The sequence below is a fragment of the Seriola aureovittata genome, chromosome 5, assembly GCF_021018895.1.
Source record: "Seriola aureovittata isolate HTS-2021-v1 ecotype China chromosome 5, ASM2101889v1, whole genome shotgun sequence".
Taxonomy (NCBI): domain Eukaryota; kingdom Metazoa; phylum Chordata; class Actinopteri; order Carangiformes; family Carangidae; genus Seriola; species Seriola aureovittata.
In genome coordinates this window covers 12,404,419-12,427,993 of record NC_079368.1, presented here as the reverse complement: position 1 = coordinate 12,427,993, position 23,575 = coordinate 12,404,419, and the positions used below count along the sequence as shown (strand labels likewise).

At 41.7% G+C, this 23,575-nt stretch overlaps 1 protein-coding gene across 2 annotated transcripts in view; it reads left to right on the top strand.

The window, feature by feature from the left end:
* Nucleotides 1–23,575, top strand: part of LOC130170143 (X-linked retinitis pigmentosa GTPase regulator-like) — a 297,248-nt gene that overhangs the window by 48,659 nt on the left and 225,014 nt on the right. For both annotated transcript variants that reach the window (XM_056377305.1, XM_056377304.1), the window contains exons 3-4: nucleotides 1,148–1,190; nucleotides 2,847–3,081. In XM_056377305.1, coding sequence (XP_056233280.1) covers nucleotides 1,148–1,190; nucleotides 2,847–3,081 — 278 coding nt within the window. The remainder of the gene's footprint in view (nucleotides 1–1,147; nucleotides 1,191–2,846; nucleotides 3,082–23,575) is intronic.

The following is a 23,575-nucleotide window of genomic DNA, read 5'->3' as shown; positions in this document are numbered from 1 at the left end:
GTAAAGTCTTCAAATATGTATAATATGAATTGTGCAGTTGCATTTCCAGATTCCAAGTTAAATGACCCTTATTGATCGAAAATCAAGAACATCTACATTATTGAAGTGTTGTATTCTTGTTGCTGTGATAGCAGCAACATCCAGTATAAATCACTGGAAACATATACAGTACTTCTCATAACAATCTGTGACCTGTTTTGCACATTTTCCCTAAAGTTTCCAAGTGGTATTTCACCTTTCATGTTATTTTCTTTCACGCATTTCTGCTGCAACTCTTTCATACAACCCAACCCTTAAATGCCAAGGGTCGCGAGTCAAACATATGCAGCACGGATCACAATTTATTACCCCACATTTCCCTGATAATTTTTCTCTTTTGACAAGCTTAGGTAAATCATATAGCCTACTCTATAATGTATGAGTACTCTGCTGGCTTGATGAGTAAAGTCCGTTGCTATTGGCTGTTACCCCTGTGGTGTTTGAGTTCCCATAAGACCAATAAGGCTCGTCTGTGTTCCGACATGACTGGAGCAGGTATTACAGTACATGTCCAGGTATTTATAGAAACCATATGCAAATGGATCAGTGCCATGTTGGATTGTTAGTGCAGAGAGGTGACAGTTAAATACATGTACATAGAAGGAGAAATATGTAGGCTTCTCCCTCTCTTTTGAGACGAGTTTAATCAGTCAGGATGGCCTCCTCTCCTCATTTCATTTGAATATATTCAGGTTGGACTCAGGCTAAGGAAGTGTCTCTCCCCTCCCTTGTATATTATCCCTTCCCGCTGAAGGCTCATTATTTTACAGCAGGGTGTGTGAGAGGTGGCCCCAGTCTCTGAACTCTCTGTCGAGGCTGTATTAATCAAACTTCACACAGCGGGGAAGGGTCCACCCACTGACACGGCACCGCTCACTCTACACTTGAGGACAAAAGGGAAAACACACAACTTGAGCTATTACTGTGAAACATGTAAAGCTTTTGAAGATTACCACTTTTTAGTGCTTTCAAGAACAATAACCCTGCACCTTTTTTAAAGATGGTCTCAAATATAACCCATGCTTACAAAGTATTTCACAGCAATATTTACCCATTTCAGTCCAGGTGTCTCATGTTAACATTATCCTTCTTTCCCTTTTCTCCACAGTGGACAACAAGATCTTTGCTTGGGGAAATGGCACTAGTGGACAGTAAGTACATTTCAGAAGTACAAAGGTCTAAATGAGCATATCAACAGATTTTGTTCCCACAATGTTTGGTGTTACTGTATTGTTCATATTTTCATGGCCCTTGGCAGTGTGTGAAGCATAAGAAGGCGTAATGATACTCAGGTGTCCATAAAAGTTTAGCTATCTTTGGTAAGTTTTCTGCTGCCCGATAGTCATTCAGATGCCTTGTTGTCTTCTGACAATATGCTGTACAACTGTATATAAAACACAAACAGAAGCAAGACAAATAGACAGACATAGTTATACACAAACAGTTGTTTTCCTCCTGATGAGCCTCCTTGTTAAAACTTCTCCAGCCAGGAGCCAGTCTGGCTGTAATGACATCTTAGGACCTGGGGGCTACAGTGATTCAGTGGCCCTCACGTACTCAAACAGTAGCACAGCAGACCTTAGAGAAATGCATAAAAGAAAGAAAGGCATCACTTCTCACTCTCTCATCATCTCCCATTGTCCCTTATTCTCCTTATCTCACTTTCCATTTCTCTGTCTCGTTCTCTCTCTCCTCTCATGATGCTTTGACCCCTCTAAGCAGGTCGAGGCTCTCTAGTGGGGAGCTTATAGTTGGAGTAGCCTATAGTTGGAGCTCCACAACACCCACTTGCAGAGCAAAGGGTGAGCATCTCTGTTACACAACTGGCACTCTGATATCTGAAAACTCCTCAGCTCTCCTGTGTGTCTCACTGGAGGCGAGAGAGGAGGAGAGTACAAGGGAGCTGTGTAAATTTAAACTGGCAAACTTTCTGATGGAAATAGCGGTGACCCCAGAGTGGTCTTGTCTTGAGTTGAAGCATTGTTGTAATCAATACAGGCTCTCGTGGGGACAGCGGGCGAAGACCTTTCGTTCCCCGTTTGTGGAAATAATGGAGAAGACCGTTTGTTATTTTTCCCAGACATGCCGCAAACTAGTAGATATGGCCGGGGCATTGCAGGTTATGACGCTGGCTCAGGGAAACAAATACAAAGAGGAGCATTTTATCAAGAAGCAAACAGCAGAGCTCTGTTTGAAGCTGCTGGGAGCTCACAGGTCACAAGGGTGCTGGGGCTACGTTTGACCAGCTCATCTTGAAACGGGGTCTTGGATGTTCTTTGTTCACTCACACTAGGGACACGGACAGAAACACAACTCTCAGCTATGCAGGTCTATGTAAAGTCATTTGTACAGCTACAAATTGAGTTAGGTTCAGTTATTATTTCTTCCCCTGGAACGTAAAACTGACCTCACTGAAATACGCCTGTTAGACATGCAGTATATGTGACTCCGTGTAGACAAAACATACCTAAAGGACAACACCACAGTATTGCTGTTGAGGTGAAAACTAAATTTGACATACTGAGATCTCATTTTATCTTGTGCTTCTTGTAAGTATGAAAAATGTATTCATACTTAGATATTGATATATCTTGTCATATTTGAAGTCAAATGTAGCCACATCCACATATATGATAAAATGTTCAGTGTTCACTGTGCACCATTGTTATGAATTACATCAGACTTATGTGTCACACAAAAAAAAAGTCGACACATGTTTTATAGAAGAGAATACAACAATCTTGGATCGTCTTGTACCTGACGGAGGAGAAACTTTTCAAAATGAATTTTCTGTCTGCTTTTTCCAGGCTTGGAGACGGAGAGAGAGCAGTGAAGCACCAGACAGCCGAGGTGAAGTTGCCACAGGAACTGAACGTTAAAGGAAGTGACTGGAATGCGGCTGTCGTCAATATAGTTGGTGTTTCCTGTGGAAGCAGACACTCCTTCATATGGACTCAAACTGGGCAGGCCTACGGTTTTGGGAACAACTTTTATGCCCAGCTCGGCTATGACTTCCAGAGGGCTGACTTCAAAGAGCACCAGGTATGGAGATTATAGTGTATTTACAGTAACGACTAAATCAAAGCTAAGTACATGAGTAGTACTGGTACCTTCTGAATATCCGTGCATGACACACACAACATAAAACTCACAAAAATGTGCACTCATCACATTAAAATCCAAGTGATTTTATAATGCCCCCTTAAAACATCTACCTAATCTCTAAAGTATAATATCATTAGTTTTTAATTAATTGTTGTGAGAAAGAGAGAGAGGGTCTGATGGAGGCAGGCGCGTGATGGATACCTCAAGGGTCTGGATGGCTCTTTGCTGGTTGTCTCTCTCTCTATCTCTGTCCTTACATGGCTTACCATACAGTAGCATGCTGCTGAACCATACAAATCCTAAATTAAGTGCTGTGGAATTGAAATTGGCTCTCTTGTGAAGTGCTCCACTTGCATTGGAGCTTAATTTTGCCTACTCATATCATTTGATTCAGTCCCTCAGTCCCTCTTTTGCTCACAGCAGCCCATCACTCCCTCTTCCTTCTCATGCAAAATAAGCCCATTTACCGCAATGTGACAGCGTCTAGGTGAATGATTGCCACTCAACACCTGATATATGGGTGTGTGCCGTTGTGCACATGTGTACTGGATATATTACATCTCTGACAGATTTTCCCAGTCTCGAGCAGTTACATTAGTGCATTGTTATACATTAAGTCTTTCCATTTTTGACTCCCACATATTGTAATGGATGGATTAAAAAAAGAGGAAAAGTATTCCAGTCCACTCTCTCTCACTTGGCCCAAATATCGTTATCTGTTTTCATTTGAGTCCCCTGTGCTGAAGTCAGTATGGAGAAGCTTAGCCTCGTAAAATCTTTTTTGAAATTTCTGCTTATCTCCTTTAGTCTGTAATATCTGTCTTTTTCTTATGAATTAAATTTCCTTAAAATCTTTAGTTATCACCTTAACAGCAGTTTTATCAACCATTATTATTTTTTTTGTCTTACCACCACAGTGAAGTTCAGTTGCAGTTTTTTATAATCGGTATACTGTTTTTATTGTTATGTTATCTGTTGCTCCTCTGGCCTTCTTCCAGCAGTTACATAATACTTACATAGATAGAAATTCCCAGAAGAGAGGCCTTGGAGTTCATATGAGACTGATCTAAGGTGGGAGGGGCCAGACAGTGCCTAGCCACCTGGCAACAGTATGGAGGCCCAGAGACCAAAGTCTCCACACGCAGTGGCAGGGAATGGGGGGCCTGGTGGCTGGTGGTATGTATATCTCAGTCACCCTTTCGTCTTGTTCTTGTCACACCAGCAGCCTCTGATTGCCCCAGGTAGAAGCCCAAACCTTGCCCTCTCCCTTGTATACCACCATCCTCTGTCTTCTTTCATCCTTTTTGCCTCCCTGTGTGCTTTTTTTTTTTTTTTTTTTTTTTTTTTTTTTTGCAGTATGTCCAGACAAGCTGCTCCACCTCCATTTATCCCCCAGACTCCATACTATACGATACTGGCTATTGTTATAAAGAATCTGTAGGTTGGAACTGCTGGCTTCACCCCCAAGGCTCTGTTTCTCCTTACCGTTTGAAATGGAGTGGTGGCAGGCCGTTGAGATCTGAGAAACACTATATTCTGTTCTTTATTGGCTCAGTGGTAAGGTGTTAGGATTCTGCTCACACCTGTGAGCCCTTTGTTCAGGCCCACTATGGCATTTCACCTGCAACAGACAAGGTTAGACAGAGCTCCTATTTAATGGTTTGACTGACATTATTTTAATGTCACACCGTGGGGTGCTATGTCTGTGAATGGAAATGAAAGTTAATCTTATTTTTTTTACCCCTCTCATGTCTCTGCCCCTCTCTCTTTCCCCCTCATTAGAACAATGACATTGTCATTTTCTCAGGGTTTTGATGAATGTGTTTGTATGCAGATAGGACAGTCCCTCTCTAGTTCTCAATGTGATGCCTTTATATAAACATTTTGATAAGAATTAGCAGTCACTGGAGATTGTTATTGTGGTAGCCTTGGTAGTATCAAGCCAAGTATCATGTACCATAGGTGTGTTTGTTTTTGTGTGTATGAATTTTTCTCCCTGTATACATAGCATAGTTCAGTCTCTAAGTAGGTTAACATCTCCTAGCTGAAAATGTACCACCCATTGTCTGTATTTCTACAAAACTAGGCAAAAAGCGACCGTGGGAGCATGAAAATAAACTCTGTTCCTAAGTGTGACACGTGTGCAGCTTGAGCTTGGCACGGCATCCGTGTTCAGCCTGGCTGAGCACAACTTGTTTGAATGTCATATTTATCCCTGTGTTTTGTCAGAAAATTAACTTCCTGTGAGTTTGCGGCAGAGCCGAGCATATGGCCACAGCTCTCTGGAGATGACAGCCTAGCGGAGCGGGAGCTCGCCGGTGCCGCTGCCCTGCTCTGGCGGCAGATGCTCCGGGCTTCTCCGCGATTAAGTGGAGATCATCACTGTTTTCTTTGAGCACCGCTGTGCCTTGTACTCTGAAGTGTTCCGTTAATCACTGCCTGCCTCCCTGCTTTTTTTTACACAAGCTGCCAAAGCACTCATTAAGTTTGAATCTTCCTTTCACCACTTGCTTGCTCACCAGCTCGATACCTTACGTGACTGAATCTTAGCAGTCACCCTTTATGTAGAAAACAGTGGTTTGTTTTATCTGCTTGCTAGAGGGATCATAAAAGCCATAATGTTTTTGTGTACGCACGTTTGAGTGGTAGAAGAGATTTCCATCTCTCACCCTCTTCTGCTCTTCATTCATTTTTAAGACATTGAGTACATACTGTAAAATAAGTGTCACTTTTTGTGCTACTGAATGTTTTCTCTCGTCTGTGTATGCTGATATAGTCTGTATTTGCGTTTTTCCCCAAGCGCTAAGATGCTGCCTTGTTTCCAGTACAGGCCTCTTAGGGGAGTGAAGCCTTTTCTGTGCTTCTTTTTTCTAGTGGTGCCTCTTCCTTCTCTTTCTGCATGTTATTAGGAAACACTGGCAGTCACATTTACAGTTGTCAAACGTGTGTGTGTGTGTGTGTGTGTGAGGGTATATTGAGTATATTAAGTCAGAATGCAGGTGTAGTATAAATCACAACTCTGGTCAAAGTGAAACAAAAAAGATAGAAATTGAGTCTTTGTTATCCCGTCATCCCACCCCAACCTCAGTATCACACAGTTGTGTGGCGTATATCTCCTACACAAGAAGCCATCCATTGTTATTGTTAAACATTGTGACACGCTTTTAACCCTGATTGATCTTGATCTCCGACACAAATAATAATGTGATTACAGGCTTTTCTCTGCTTCTCTCTTCACAGCGGTGGAAAATAACATTAGATATTTCCTTTCATGTTAATCGCCTTGGTTGGAAGTATACCTAGGTGCACCAATAGGACTCAGTAATACCGCCTTTCTTCTAAAAAAAAAACATCCAAAATAACCTATTTGCAGTACACCCACACACACATTGCTTAGCTCTGTAACACCTTTATTCTGCACCCATCAAAGCCTGGCTTGCTTGTCCTGGTGCAGCGATCATTCCCCCACAATAGCGGGATGGCATTACAGTGCTTTTGAAAGCGTTTGCATGGCAAAGCAATAACATGCGCCTTGTAAATAAAGGAACTGATCCTGTTCATCGCAGGTTGGATTTCCTGGATAAAGCTGTGGGAAATAGATCCCTATGCCATCTCACATCGATATACAGACACTGTTTCCTCATCCTCAAGTTTACTTTGCAGTAACTGTGTGCTTCTTAATCTTGTCTGCCAGGCTGACGGAAAGACACACAATAATGCATGTGGTTCTCTCTGCTGCATTGGTTACTTGGAAGACATGCTGATTAGTGCCAGTTTTCTTCTTTTTCAATATGTAGATACCCAGATAAAAAGCTGACCCTATTCATTGAGTCCAAGTACCAAAATGGCAATTGTTATTCTCAATCAACTATGAAGAAATTGGTTTGTGTTTTTGGAAGAGGTTGATTAGTAATTTTTTTGAAGAGGCTCTTGAAATTACCTTCAAATCAGGCTGAGTTGACAGACAGCTGTTTCAATATTCATTCTACACTGTAAGGTCATCAACAAAGGATAATGTTATTTTTTGTCATTGGTCATATTGTATGAGTGTCTTGCATTTGTACCCTCTGGACCTGCATATTGTTATTCATCACCAACGTTTATCTCATCTACTCAAAATCAAATCTATTCACAACTGTACAAATTGCCGCTGTCCTCTTGGCATGGTACAGCTAATTTTTAAACGAGGAAATTCCTTGTCAGGAGCAGCCAAGGGAGAAGGTGTCAGTTTGATACCACAAGTACACTAACGGCTGTGCAGGAGCATAAGCGTTTGCTGCGCTTCGGTGACGGTGCGTTTGATTTCAACACTGACCACCGGTGATGCCAACCCTGTAGTCCTCATCTGAGCTGCCTCTTGAGACGCAAACATAGATGGCCCTCCCCCACATCTCACTCCGGCTGATGCTGCTGAGAGAGAGGGAGACTGAGGGAGAGGGAGAAAGTAAGTGAGAGGCTGGCAGACAATAAAGTCGGTATATAGTATATAGTTCTATCGCTTGTCTATTGTTACACTGCAGTTACAAGTTATGCAGTACGTGGGAACTCAGTGTGGGTGTACAGCGACCTAAACTACTATACCCATCTCCCCTAGGGGCACCTCAAAGGACGCTTGTTCTGTTCCTCCACTCAGGCCCTGGGCTCTGCTGAAAAATGAGAGGCAAGGCAAGTGAGAGACAGGGAAGAGAGGGAACAGAGGGATGTAGTCTCAGCTGTGTAGGAAGGCTAACCTGTGCCTCTGGAGATCCTGTGTCTTTTCAAAAGTACCAAGACAAACCCATCTTTTCTGACTCTTCACTCCTTCTCTGACTTGTTTGGGGCCACAGTGTTGAAATTGTTCAGTGTGATGACTTCTACTGCACTCTGGAACTCACTATAGGCATATTTCATTTTTGCCATTCTTTTTTACCGTTAGATGTTATACAAAGTTTGAACTTGAAATATGCATTATTTTCTAAGTGAATGAGAGAATATGGTGTTTGTGACCTTGTTTCAGTTTGAATCGTATGCCCCACTGTTTCCTAATATGCCCCTAGTGTATGTAATGCAGAAAGCACATTTATTACACATCAATAATTCTGTACATTTCCTTCTGGAAAACTAATTCTCATAATAGGATTTTGTCAATGTGATTTGAATAATGATCTCAAAACATCCCATTTTAGGCTACTTAACTAAATAGAATATTACTGATTGCAACACTTATCCATGGTTGGGGTTTTGGTAACCTTCTTTTCTGTTTCTTGCCAACAGCCAATTTTCTCTCAATTAAAGCATGATATTAGCACTCAGTAGGGCATAAACAGAAATAACCGTACACTACTGAATATCATGCCTTGATTATGAGCTTAAGAGTGGGTGTACAGATGGATCCAGTTTCTATACTCCTATTAGAGTGTTTTTATGTGTGTGTGTGTGTGTGTGCGTGTGTGTGCGTGTGCGTGTGTGTGCGTGTGCGTGTGTGTGCGTGTGCGTGTGCGTGTGTGTGTGTGTGTGTGTGTGTGTGTGTGTGTGTGTGTGTGTGTGTGTGTGTGTGTGTGTGCGCGTGCGTGCGTGCGCGCATGTGTGTCTGCAAGAGAAAGGGAGAGGAAATCGCTGCCTACATGTGCAGGAGTGTGTGTCTGTAACACTTTGGTGGCAGGAAAAGCTGGAAGTAATCAGCTTTATCCAGTTAAAACCTCTGGAAAGGGAGGGCAGGGTGAAAAGAAAGACAAAAGTCACAGGTATAGTGGGAAGAAGAAAAAGTGTATCATTACATTGAGTCAGTCAGTGATGATGCCAGTTGGCCAAAGTTAGCAGGAAGCTGTCCTAGTAAATGGCAGCAGCTGCTCGCAGTTCGAGAGAGCATGTCCCAGTCAGAGGAGAAAAGCGATGGCATCTACATTAATACTACCTTAATGGCCCATCTGGCGCTCCGTAGGGTCCCTGGCTGCGCCACCGACTCATAGGCGTTTGACAGGCAGTCTCCAGCGCACCAGACGCGCATGGCATGCCAAATGGCGGGGAGACGCCTCCGTGGCGCACAGATCTGTCAAACTCTGTCTGACGCTGTAGTCACACAGGCAAGGGAAGTTAAGGCAAGTTTTCACACGTGATTGGTTCTTGACATGGATGGGGGGGGGGGGGGCAGGAAGAGAATGACTGGCTTGTCTGTCTCTCTCCTCTGCACCCTCCGCACATGCAAACACACAATATGCACACACAGGTTTGCACACACCCTCACACATACACACACGCTGCATACTAGATGCTAAGTTGCCATGACCAGATTAAACCTCAATGAGAAAGCCAGGTTAAGATTAGCCAGTGGTGGATTCACTCTGCTCTGATGGCAAATGGAGATAACAAATATTATTTTCGCTGCGAGTCACAGCCTCTCTCTGTAAACAAATACTGGAACAAATTGCTTCATTGGAAGAAATGGTGGAAGGTCTTATCAAAACACCACAGGGGTTTCTGGCTGTAATTGGCATAATTGGTTGACAGAGCAGGCTGCAGTCCATGATGTGGCACAGTGATGCACTTTATGGGAACTGACTGATCATGGCTTTAGGTCTCTAGATTGCCCTTTCAAATATTTTAAGATACTGTGCAGGAAGTGCATTACTAAATATGCAAACATAGGACATTGTGGGGGCCACTGGTATGTTGTATTTGCTTGGGGAATAATTAATGTGTCAAAAATTCATACGGTAATTGGGTCATACTGTATATTTCCTTATGTCATGTCATCCTTCTTTTAATCATGACGAACTACATACTTTTTTTCAATCAGTCATATAGTAGTTTCTATAGTAATTTAGAATCATTCTAAATTAAAATAACATCCTATGTACTGGACTTATGGAGAAACTTTCAGTTTTACCAGTGGATGATCTCATCCAAATTCCTACTCTGCCCTATGAGCTTGGCCTTTCCATCAGCCCCTGTTGAGTTGCACAATACTGGCGCAGTGGAGGTTTCTCTCGGAGCAGGTCACATTCTGCAGTGCCCGCCAGCACAGATCACAGTCCCAGAAGTCTGTATCACACTGCTGCTGGGAAACTGTGGCTTCTTTCTATATGAGTAAACTACACACAAAAGTACAGCGAGAGTACTTTAAAACATTTGCTAGCGTTCTTTCTCTCACACTTTTTCTTAAGGACATTTTGAGAGATAGCAGCAGTTCAAAAATGGAACGGAAGGTTCTTTAGAAAATGCATTTCAAATGGCTTATCCAGTAGGTAGCCCCAGAGGACACCTCAGGGATAAACCTTGGCAAGAAAGGAAGATAGAGGAAAAAAAAGAAATTGGAAAGAAGACACAGCCGTGACTAAAACAGTAGAAATATATAGAGAAAAAGGTATCCTCTTAACCTGCCGACGCCTCTTCAGAGGAATCACAGCGCTCCGTATCAGTATTCACTTTCTGAACATTCTGCTGTGTTCTGTGTTTATAGAAAAAGCCTAGATCCGCTGATGTCTCTTGCCCCAGACAGTCTCATATTTAGACAGCTGGTGCAGGTGATTTCTAAATGACTCGCACTACTATTAAACACTGTCCTAGTTTAGTTTTGTTGTTTCTTCCTCAGTGTTATTGGTGTGGCTGATATTGTTGCTGAATTTAAAGTAAACCAGTGGAATGATGGAATTGTGCTTGATTAATAAAAAGGGGAATTATGTTTTATTTTAAACAAAACACAAAACTAGTGAAATTGATGTCAAGGAGGGGGCAGATGGACAGCAGCCGCCAAGGTGTGTGTGTGTGTGTGTGTGTGAGAGAGAGAGAGAGAGAGAGAGAGAGAGAGAGAGAGATGGGTTTGGGGGGGAATTGAAAGAAAAGAGCAGGAGGAACTCTTCAACTTTCACTCTCATTCCCAGATGTGTTGTAGGCAAGACGTAGCCTTTGAAATGCTTGTGGCAAAATAGGCAAAATATGAATACGCACACCCTCTCCCCCTTTCTCATATGCTTCCTCTTTTCCTCTCTCTTGCTTTTGCTGCCTCTTTCACACTTTCTCCACATCTCCCTCTCTTTATCTTTCTCCCTGGGCATCTCCGTTCCTTAGTGGCAAGCCCAGCTGGGGGGGGTTCTGTGATACTGCGAGTGAACCTTCACTGTCTCCTTCGGCAGGCAGCTGTCCCTGCACAACACACGAACACACACGTACTGCACTCGCTCATGCCTCCCCTGCTCACTTTGATTTCACTAAAGATATTTTCACATTCTCCTCTTCTACTTTGCCTACACATTTACATAAGTGACTAGTCCGAAATGGAGAATTTACTGCTTTACAAAATAAACCCCATTTATTAGTGTACGCAGGCATTTCCAAACTGAAACAAGCCTTAATACCAAAAAAGGACATGACTCTTTCCACTGCACTGACCACCACTCTTTCTCGTGCAATCTACTGTAAAGCCACTAGAGGGAGCTTATATTATGCTGTGGTCCCTCATGCCTGCAAATCAGTGTTACAGTACTGTTGGTCCACCAAGGAGGCACGATCTTTCAAATGCTCCCCACTCTGTCCCTAAGAGCCATCAAGTGTCCGGCAGTTTCATGTTCATGACAATGCAGAGATCATAGCCTCTAACCTAGACGAGAGACAAAGACATAAATTTGTATCAGGAGTGTGCTTTCCTTCAAACAAATACAATAATTGCTTCCCATGTGTTTATGTGTGAACACAGATATCTGCTAGTGTGAGCCTATGTGTAGAGGTGATAATTCTACAATTGCTCAGAAGCTTGAGCAGAGTTTATAATGACAATAACAGAGAGCATGCCTAGGCGTGCATTCAATCTGCTCCCCAAATGTAATGAGTCTGGGCAGAAGTCTGGTCATCCCAACTTGATCAAAAACGGGAGAAAATCTGCAAATGATTTATTATATCCTGTGGAGATTCATCAGTTACACATGTCAAAATGATGCTGAGCCGAAAATTAAAAGGCATCTTTCGTCACCATTATTTTCCTAATATAGATGGAAAGTGGGAGCGTGAAAGCAATTCAGTCAGGATGGGAGAGGAAAACTGTTTTATCTGGTATAATTTAGAACATATTCCATTTTATTTGATCTTATTCTGACTGTATCCATTTTATTCAGATCCTTTCCTCAGAAATAATGAGCAAATGCTATATAATTATTTTTGTAATTTAAAGGGAGAAATATCACCAAAGCTCTATTTCTAAATTCTTTTTCAAAAATAGTCATTCTAAAAAGTACTGCTTATTATGCATTACTTGATTTATTAATTTGGATGTGCTTATCACCAAAGTAGATTAAACATTTGTCCTTATTTCATGAACTGTTATTAGTTTTTTGTGATTTATGCACACCTTTTGTGATTTACATTTGCACATTTATCCCTACCTGATGTGCACTTTTGCCCTCTTGCATTTCATCAACTTGCAGAAGACTAATGCATATTGCCATTTAATCATATTTTTTTCTGTTTCTGTCCCTTCCTAATAGGAGTAGGGTGACAGGACAGCATCTGAACTAGAGTCCCAGAGTTGTCCTGCCATAACGTTACACGATCTTCCCTCTCATGTTACTAAAACAGGCTCGGCCGATGGGATTTGCCGTACTGTGCGCTTCTCCTCTCCTCCACTCTTCCTGGCCTTTTCCTGTGACAGGGCTGCCGATGATACAGATCCGCTTTGACATTTTACATTGTGCTCCCTAATTGCAGCAGCTGATAGTGGGATAGCTCACCATACAGCTGCATATTTCCTCTTTTTTTCCACCCTTTGGCTTTTTTCTTTTTCACTTTTTTTTGGAGGTTGCTAGGATAGAGTGGTGTTCTGGTTTAGACTAATTACATTGCTCAAATGTTGTCTGATGGTGTGCCATTAGGTGTTTCTCCCTATCTGCAGTAGCACTTCATTATATGTAAAATCCATTAATTTGACTGAAACTGAAATGGCATCTTTTTTTGTTGTTCATTTAAGAACCTCATTTACAGCATTCACATAAGTGAACAAACAGTAATTTGTGGGCCAGTATTGTTGTCCGTTCCTTCCTTTGCTCCTGTGCTGTGTCCTCAAGTGTCTCCCACAGTCTGTGACTCCCAAACAGAGAGCCAGGATAAACCTGTGTGACAGATGCAGCTCTAATTATACAGTTGTTTTAAGACTGTCAGGTTGCAGCGAAAAGGGAGCCAGCCATTTGGGAAAGTGAAGGAGGAGGGTATAGAGTAGGAAAAGGGGTGGGGTGGGGGGGCGGGGGACGGTTTGATGGACGGACATTGTAACACCAGCATCTGGTGATAGCTGCAGCTGCTGTATCGTTTTCCCACCGCCAGCTTGCCAGCTAAATAAATATTGACACGATCTGTCTTGTACTAGCAAGTGTAAATTACTTTAACACGTCAATAACTAGTTTACAATGATGTTTTTTCCTGCCATTTCAGAACATATATTGATTTCACATTGCTGTTAAATGGCATGAGCATTGTTTCCCTCACCCTGCACTTTGTTTTTCACATAGACTCCCAACGAACTTGGCAGGAACAGGAGGGAAAAAAAGGAAAAACTATATTGATCATGCAGTTACTCCACTTCTTCACTCTATCACTAAATACAAATTTTAATTCATTATACTGAGCATAGTACTTGTTATGATAGCAAATATTACATATTTTTGTTTGATGGTGAGAGTAAGGGTCAGATTTATGAATATTTGTCTTTGTGTTTTTATTTTGTCTTTTTACTCTGGCGACATGTCTCTATTGTATATGCTTTTTGAGCTGTGATGTGTTAACTGCAGTGTTTTGAAGTTCATAGTTTCACCATAGCCATGATGCATTTAGTGTAAAAGGAAAGCCTTTCTGAAGAAGAAAAAAAAGAGAGTTTATCTGTTTCTTCTTTGCTTTAAGTAGAGCTGATTATAATTAGCATACAGGGCAGAAATCTTTGTTGTTAATGTTACCAGTATGATTTTCATTTTATGCTGTTTCAATATCCTATATTCCTCAATAATGGGGAGAAATAAATAGTCAAGACAAGTGGTTCAGTAAAAAACAATGCCTACATTATACATTTTCTGTGTGTGTGGTGTTTCTAAATAGACAAAGAAAGCACACAATGTACAGGATGTGAGGCTTAATGGTTGTTTTTTTGTGTGGATATGCACATGTGTGCATTGTGAAGTGGGAGCATGCACGTGTGTGCACCAATGAAGCATCTCTGCAGGCGTGCTTACACTTCTATATTTTGTGTCTATTTTCATTCATATGGGTTCCTCCTCTCGAGGACAGATGTTGGGAAACCCACAAAATCAGAGCTGAAGCTGCACTATAATCACCGCGATTTCAATCAAGGTCTTGCATTGTGACCCACTTATTTTCTCACAGTGCTGATTGCACTGCAGTGCAGTGACGACTAGCATTACAAAACTGCAGCCTGTGATTAACCTTCACATCATATACATGTCCCCTAACCAGCATACAGAGAATCCTAATCCCAAAATTACACCCACTTGGTCTGGAAAACCTCTCCCTTTGTCAAATTTAAACCTTTTCCTCCTTCATCCCCCCATCTTGATATGATACAATGATGATGCCTGCTTCCTGCATATGAGCAAATTGAGGTACATCTGAGTGTGTAATACTCAACTGACATATTTCTGCCAGACAGAATAATATTTTTGCATATACGGACACCCTGTGACCTACCTGTTTTTTCTCTGTAAGTTAAAAGTATTCACGAAATATGATACAAATACACACACACACATGCACACACACATACAATTCTGTTGTAGGCTTTTGTGTTGAACCTTCTTAGCCACTTTCACCAGTATTATAATTTTCACATCAGTGATAATAAAGCAGATTGATTATTCATTCTCATGCTTCAACACCATTTAATTGTGTAGCCAGAACACTCTAACTTGGGGTCAGCAGGGCTCTCTCTCATTTACACAACACACACACACACACACACACACACACACATACACACATTCAGGAATATCTCTTTCCCTCTCTCTCTCTCTCTCTCTCTCTCTCTCTCTCTCTCTCTCTCTCTCTCTCTCTCTCTCTCTCACACACAGATGCTCTCACTATGCCATCTCAAAGGGCCTCCGAAAACATGCCCAGACTGGAATTTGCCAAAATATTCTTTCTCCTATGAAACACACACTGTGCCCCTCCTCAGTCCCATCCCACTTACTCCTTCAACATCTCAATTAATACCCCTTAGGAGGCATAGCGCCCTGCAGAGCCACAGAGACTCACTGCGATGGTGGTGGATTCTCCCTGTAAATGTTCACCACAGATGCTGTAGTGCTTTCATTTTGAACCACATCACTAAACTACCTCTTAACTCCATCTCGCTCCCAATCAACACCAACAGATTAAACACAGGGGTTCATGAGCAGTTGTCAGATATCATGTGCGTATATGTCCTTGCGTTCGTATCTTTGCATTTGAAAGTTAGTCCAGTTTTTCCTCCTTATGAAGATTCAGGGATTTTTTAGGATTTATCTTTAAGTTTCAATACAGTATGCAAACTGTGCCGTTGATGAATATGTAGAGGTGACTCTGAGCTATTAAAGACAGAAGACCATAAAATTATTATGTAAACAATCTTGCACTGATGACACAGATGGAGCAATTTTAATCTTTTTAATCGGTGTGTATTAAATGTAAAAAAAAATTAAACTCCCACAAAGACAGAAGGCGTTTACATTGCGTCTGTACGACAACCTATACCATACCTGTAGAGCTGCAACAGTCTCTGTTTTCCTGTTTCTCTCCTCGCCTTGCCTGTTCCTCTTGTTCAGTAGCTAATGGATCGTTGTGGTTTCCAGGGTCTGCTCCAGAAATGTTCTCCTGCGGAGATCTCGTAAGAAGTGCCCTCAGCTGGTCCCTCCGTCTGCCATTAGGCCTCTCCACACTTTTTATCCCTAGACCTCCGAGACCTCAAACTGCCAAATGAGTTGAATTATGGCCAGTTATGTGGAGTGGACCCAGCGTCACGGGGGAGAGGCCTGAGTCAGTGGAACTAACCACACTCCTGACCATTAAAAGGCAGCCTGACACTGCCTCTTCATCTTTCCCCCTGCTCTCAAAGGCCAGCATTGCAAACCCATGTCCCCCAGAGGAGAGAAACAGTACAGCAAACCAACCAATGAGCCAGGCATGCAGCCAGCCAGTCTGTCAGGCAGGCAGGAAAGCAACCAAAGCTCCAATCTCTTCCTCACTCTAGCTCCCACATCATTAAAATTGTTAAGCTCTTCCTGGACTCTTTTTTTGTTTTTAGCTTTATTTCTTTTTCTTATCTATTTTTGCCCTATATATTCACCTGTCTCTTCCCTCCATGTTCTTCAATCACTTTTCTTGCCAGTTCTCTTTTGTTCCCTCTGCCCTTCAGCTAAGTGGGTGGGGTTGCAGGGTTATAACTACACAAGGTTAATTGCAGCAGCTAAAACAAGCATGGCGGTCAGGGCCCCAGCTACTGTATAAAGGAGGTCATCTAAGTCAGGCAACCCTCACAAATCTACTCACAACATCCACAGTCACATGGATGCTGACCACACCAGCCTAGGACACCACAGTTTGCATCCCTCACAGACAGACACAGGAGAGACACACACACACACACACACACACACACACACACACACACACACACACACACACACACACACACACACACACACACACACACCACTGAATTTGATCTGTCACAATAACAGGGGCATCATGACATGATGGATACAGCTCTTTTTTTTCCTCTTCTCTCCCCCTCCTGCCTCTCTCTGGTAATCTTGATGCAGTGTGTAATGTTTGCTGTAGCCAGCGGCTGAAATTGAATGAGTGATACAACCAGAGGTGCTGGGATTACCGTGGGCAGAATTGATGCTATCTGTCCAATGATGTGTTATTTTGTGGAAGTGAGGCAACAAACCGGAGAGAGAAATGGTCGCAGCACTCTGTATGATTTTACAGTTTAAGTGGTGAAAGACAAATAGAATAACAGTGATGTGCTAGCAGGGGTTGTAAATGGTTGAATAATTTTTCTCGATTTCAACATTCATTTATCTTTTCTACAGTCTTTTGCAGGGCTTCGCATGGCAGCTTGAATGCTATTTATCCCTCTCGTCTACTCACAATTGCAGCATCAGCTTGCTCAGCGCAAATCTTTAGAGGTGAGACAGGTTGTGTCCAGTCTCTACTCCTCTAATAGGGTCGGCTCAGAAAAAGGTCAGAGGTAAACTAATGACACCTGCAATAGATGCTTCTTTCAGGAAGCCTAGGTTAAGGCTGAACAGGGACTGGGCTTTTGGGAATAAAAGTGTGCTGTTTGGAGACTCAGCAGGCTGCGCCTGGGTCAGATGCTAACCATTGAAAAGACTAAATTCAGCTCTTTCTGCCGGTTTGGGGCACAAGCTGAGGGTCCAGGGCTATTGTTGTGGGGTCAGGTTAAAGCCGTCCAGATTTCCAGAGCAGCTGACAACCATTCATCACAAATTCAGCAACAGTTCAGCACTGTATAGCTGTAATGTTCTGCTTAGGTAGGTTACAAGCTTTGGAAAAACTTTTAGATGTGACTTTTCACAATAGTTTATGTATTTGAATGGTGATATTGGTTTGGATTTCTAGTTATAAACATTGAAGGAGGTGTCCTTGAAGTTATGAATATAGTGTCTTTATTTGTATAGCTTTTCTTTTTTTTCCTTCTTTTTACTTCTATGAGAATCAATCACAAAAGTATCTTGAACAGTCACCTCTGTATTTGTCCTGTAACTCTTAAACCAGCTTCTTTTTTCAGATAACAACTGTAGTCTAGTATAGTTAGAATCATTAATTTGCTTGCTCACTGTTCAGAGCTTTGCCTAAAGCACAGATTTCGCTCTTACACACTTGATTCATTCTATTTTGCAATTTCAGCTACTGTAGGCAAAAAAAACCAAAACACCTTATTAGGGCACCACACTGGTTACTCATTCATTTACTTTTGATATACAGTATTTGAAACTAATCTCTCATGTCACTGTTGAATTTACAGTACATGTTTATGTGTAATAAAACACAGAGGAAGAGAGAGACGATGCTGTTGGCTTTGAGGGAAAAATTAAATAAGAAGGGCTATTTTTCTCCCCTATGTAAACAGCTGGCAGCATCCCATGCTTGCACAATTAATGGGCATCTAATTGGCAATAATCATTTTTACTTAAGCAAATTTAAAATACGCAGTTGCCCCTGGAACAAACAGCTGTTGGTGGTACCTTCTGGCAACATAGCGTGGATGTTTGAGGATGTGGCTGATCAATGCTTACAGGAGGTGGTCCATACAAGAACACTTAATACCCAACTGTTGGCACACACTTGCACAAGCTTTTCCAAATTCAGCAACAGTGCTAGAGAAATTACTGTATGTAGCCTACAGGTGCATTTGACGTGTAAATCAACCTGTACAGCTCTTATTTATCATCTCATACTGTATGTTGTGTTTGACTTGAACTATTTTGTATCATAATTCCCACTATTGGTTATTCTACTTGTTGTGATACAACTGAGATTACTGCTTAGTATAACTTTAAGGTGTTCTTGCTCAGGTGGCTTAACCTGGTGACACTGATGTGACACTGAATACTCTGGTCAGATCTTTCTGATTTAAATGCTTCCTCATATTGAAAATATTGTCTGTGTGAGTGCAGCTGTTCTGGCTCAATAGTTTCTCAAAAGTGGGGAGGTGTAGCATTTGACACATAATGAAACAGGTTCTTACTCTGTATGCAAGGATTATGAAAACATGCAATACCATGGTATTTCAGAGGAACTAATCCTTGAATACTTTGAGCACTCTGCACACTATATGAAGTATACGTTATCAGGAAACCTTACAAAAGTGGAACTTCAGGTAAAAGGTGGAGTATATGTGGTTTAGTTAGAGAGCCAGTATTTAAGCTTTAGTCCAAGAGAAGCTGTAATATAGTTTAACAATGACAATGACAGCATTTAAGGTCAGAGCTCTGTAGTGTGAATCTATATAGTTGTGATTTCATTCAACTGAAAGTAATGCCGCCAAGGTCATGATTCAGTAATAAAATACTATGAAAAGGTACAGTACTGGCAGGGAGGACAGAACCTTGTGGCTGGCAGAGAAGCAGGCAGTGAGCATTGAATTAAGTAATGCATCTGGCTGGGAGTTACACAGACTGAAAGCCAAATAGGACACGAAGAGAAACAATGGTAAAACTCTAGTTCATTTGATAAAGGTACAGTGAAAGTCTCTTCAACATTGGCTCTGGGGCTTCTAATATAATGCACAAATTAATTTACATGATGCTTAAAGCCTTCCTCCTCGATGAAAGGTGGAATGAGCGAGGGGACAGAGGGAGAGAGTAAGTGTGTGGGATGCTGAAAAGTAATGTCAAAAAACCTGATTGTGAGAAGGGAATGGATTAAAGGAATTGTTTGAGCTGGAAGAGGAGGTACCTTCCATACCGCTGGCTGCCATCTTATCTCGCCCCCCAACAGTGGTTTAATCTGTTGGTCGAGCACGCCTGCAAATAATTTCTTTCCGTCAGACAGACAATGGAGCTGCCACCTTGTTGTGCATCACGGATTACTGTACTCTGCATCCTGTCCCGCCCCTACATAGACCCCTGACAAAGGACTTAATTGAATATCCAGCCATGGCTAATTTGTATGTGTTCCATGTGGGAACATGCATAAACACAAGCTTAAAGTCCATACAAAAAATACATACACACTTGTTTTAACATGCATGCTCAGTCACACAAACACACAACTCTTTGTGCATATAACCCCTATAGGAATTTATTTTGAGGCTACTTGTTCATTTATTCTCATGTTGAAAGTCAGGAATTATTGCTTCCAATCCTTATGGCTAAACTGTAAACAAATTGAATGGACCAGATTCAATTAACTCTGTCTAACCTAACATATAATTACATGAAAGCACAGAGTGAGGAGTGGGAGATAATGGAGTTTTTTACCCTTGAACCTTAACCCTGCTTTTCCCATTTGTTTATCAAATTAATTTAAGCCTGTAGATTTGTTATGCTTGGGCTTAAATACATATAATCACCCATTTTAGCTTCATATTACACTTGTGCTTAAGCTAATTAATCCTCAATGTTTATCATGCATAAACAGTGATGGCTTTGCATTACACATCTACAGAAGTAAAGGTCTTTAATTATTCTCAAATATGTTAATTATTTAGTGCCATCGCAATTTACTCATTGTCCAAAGACACATCTTGCCCTTGATTTTAGACTCACATTGGTGAATGACTTTGAATGACACCGGTCGTAAAGATGGCACATGGATGATGCATTTTACTGGAAATTGTTTGCACATAAAGAGAAATCAGAAAAATTTAAGAAATCCACATTATTGTGTTTAAAAATTTAAATTATAAATTAATTTCTCTCAGAATCTAGAATTTTTCCAGTGGGAAAACACTGTCCATGTTTTCTCAACTGACATGAGGTGGTGACAGCTGTGCTTCATCTCATATGATGATGTGTTAAACAAAACACTGCCCACATGTTTGCCTTAAACTAAGTAGCCCTTAACTGCTTGGACAGACAGCAGGCTGTTGCACTTTATGTATTTGTTTATTTTCAAGATAAGGGGCCTCTTTTATGGATAAGCAGCTGACGCTCCCGCTCTGTCAAGCTGGGACAGGCTGAGGGAAGATAAAATAGAGTCTGTTAATCTGGTGCTGGTGAGCAGAGAGAGCGATGTTATTGACCTACGCTGGCAGCAATGTGTTTCAATTATATACCGCCATCCATTTGTCAGGCAAGCGGAGCGATGGGGGGGACACGGAGTTCAGGCCTGGGTTAGAGTCATTCTCCATCACTTATGATGTGTCTTTGGAAAGCACTTTAATTGAATTACCCAATTTATTCTTCAAGCAACAATGCCCTGGCCCAGACCCATGACGTGAGACAATTAGATACAAGTTTAAAATCAGGCAGTTTGCATACTACATCTTTTCATGGTGTACACAGGGAAGGAGACGGCTAACTTATGGTGACTTTCTTCCCTCTTCATCCTGAATGAAATCTATTAATGTGACTGATGCGACTTTATCATGACAGTTTCATCGTACACCTTCTTTAATGATGTGCAGCATCATGAAACCTTTAATATGGGAAGTGGCGCTGCCTACGTGTGCCCACCCATGTGCACCATTTGGATGTATTGTGTTGGATTGCAACTGGTAAATTGCCAGCAAAAATATCTCCCAGTGCTTTAGCTAAGTGGGCAATTGAGACTATAATGTATTGTACTGTATAGGCAGCTAAAAGATAACTTGAGTTGATGTACAAGCGGTTAACTCTTGACCAAAGCTGAAACTTTCTTGGATTGTAGGTAATTCATCCAATCAGTCACATGCCACATATGAAGTGCACTCTTAATAAAATTAATGCCTTCTTAGTTACACGTCCAAATGTCTGCGTTTTTAGTGGAAAAAATGCTGCATGTGCAAGGCACATTGTCAAAACTAGGGTGCACTGGTTCAATTGAGTTTTTCTCCTTTGTTCACCGCTACAATCTTCCAAGCAGATTTCCTTGAATATTTTCCCTGATATTTGCAAATTGCTCATGGTTGGGCGTGATTAATTCTAATCAAGTTCAATTTATTCTGGTAGAGCAGCTGGAAGAGGCCTAAGTGTTGTCTGCGTTCTATCTGTGAGCTGTCTGACAAGATGGCTAGGCTGTAGATCACCTCAGCCCCAGTTCCAGGTGTATGGAAGGTGCTTGTGTCAGATGCACACTGGCCTACTTGCACTCTGGCCCCAACACCTGGCTGTTCACCAAACTCTGATTGTCAGTTCATCCATTTTCACCAAGACAACAAGTCTCACTGTCTACTCCTGCTATCTGTGCCTAATCAACAGTGTTGCTCTCCCAGTATCTCCACAGCTCATCTTGTTAAGGGTGAAGAATAGTGGATAAAAATGTACTCTCTATAAGCATGTAATGTACACCAATTATGTTAATTTGCAGTGTTGCAGATGGCCCACTGTTGATTGCAGCTTTAGGATCGGGAGAGGCCGTCTGAAATTTGAACGTGGGAGTCACGTGACACTCATTACTGCACAACCTCAACCGAATATCCCTTTGTCACTCGTCATCCATCTGTGCTTACTGTCTTTGACAGATAAGACTATGCACGACTCGAGGCAGCTAAAGAGTTGCACAACAAGCAACAGGAAAACAGTATCCATAGTTTTAATTGGCACTTCCCTTGTGATGCTGAATTTGGGTGTGTCCTCAAGACAATCAGCGTCATAAAATAGCAAATCTATCTGATTTGGGAGATAGATAGAGGGAAAGAGAGGTAAATGTCCTAATATACAATTGCCTTTTAACAAAGTAATGACACAATAGAGACACAATACATACTGAATGATGTCAGTAAATAGAATCATTGAGATGTGTACTTTTTTTATTTTTTTCATGTGTCATTTTCCCTTGACAGTCTACTTCATTGGGATATGGATAGCTATCCGCTCGAGGGGCAGGAGAATCCACTCCAAATGCCAGTCCTCTATGGAAACTCTGACATTCGAAGTGTGCCAAGGTGTGCCGTGTGTTAGGAAAGCTTGTGCAGTCAGCTGTAAATACATCATTGTCATCAGCCATGATGCTCTTTGTTCCAGCTATTGAGACGAGTCAGTTTAGCCCCCATCCTCTTTTAGACCATGCTAAAGTGAACCCATGCTGATGTTCAAATGAATGGAGTCCTTTCATAAAGCCATGCCCATTGAACTCTGCAGACTGAATATAGCCTTAAGTCCTGCGACCTTTGTGGCAGGGGGTTCCTGCCAGGCATGATTCCTGTTTAGTGAATAAATGGGGTAATTATGGTGTGGTTGGGGCTGTGCAGCAAATGTCACCAGCAGATAAACAGTAGGAACAACCCTTCCGTAAAGGCCTGATTTATCCATCCTGGACCCCCTGTAGCATCCAGATGAATTAGGAGCACTTGGGTGTAAAAAACAAACTAGGTTCTCTTGATTTCACTGGAGTTCAAGGATGCATAAAAATCGGAGAAAGAGTAGTTAGCAGATAAGGCTCCAGGTTAAACCTTAAGTTGTCACACACTACATTTCTCATGCCCTGTCTAAAAGGCAGCTGCTAGTTTGGTCTGTGGATGCCATGGCAAGGATAGTGCGTGAATAATATGCTTTGACAATGCAGAGATTTAAATCTTTCATAGCGAATAAAAGTTGTTTCAATATGCAACACATACAAAATGTGACTTTCCTATTCCTTGACAACTAATGGAAAATACAGATGTAAAATAATCCCTCACACTCGTGGTTTTATGTGTTGCTGTTAGGGAGTGTGAATCTTAAACTTCTCCATTTAAGTCCCCTCCTGTGTGTCTCTGATTGGAGGAATAAGCCACATCCATTGCAGTCCATTAAAGACTGCCCACTCACGCGTG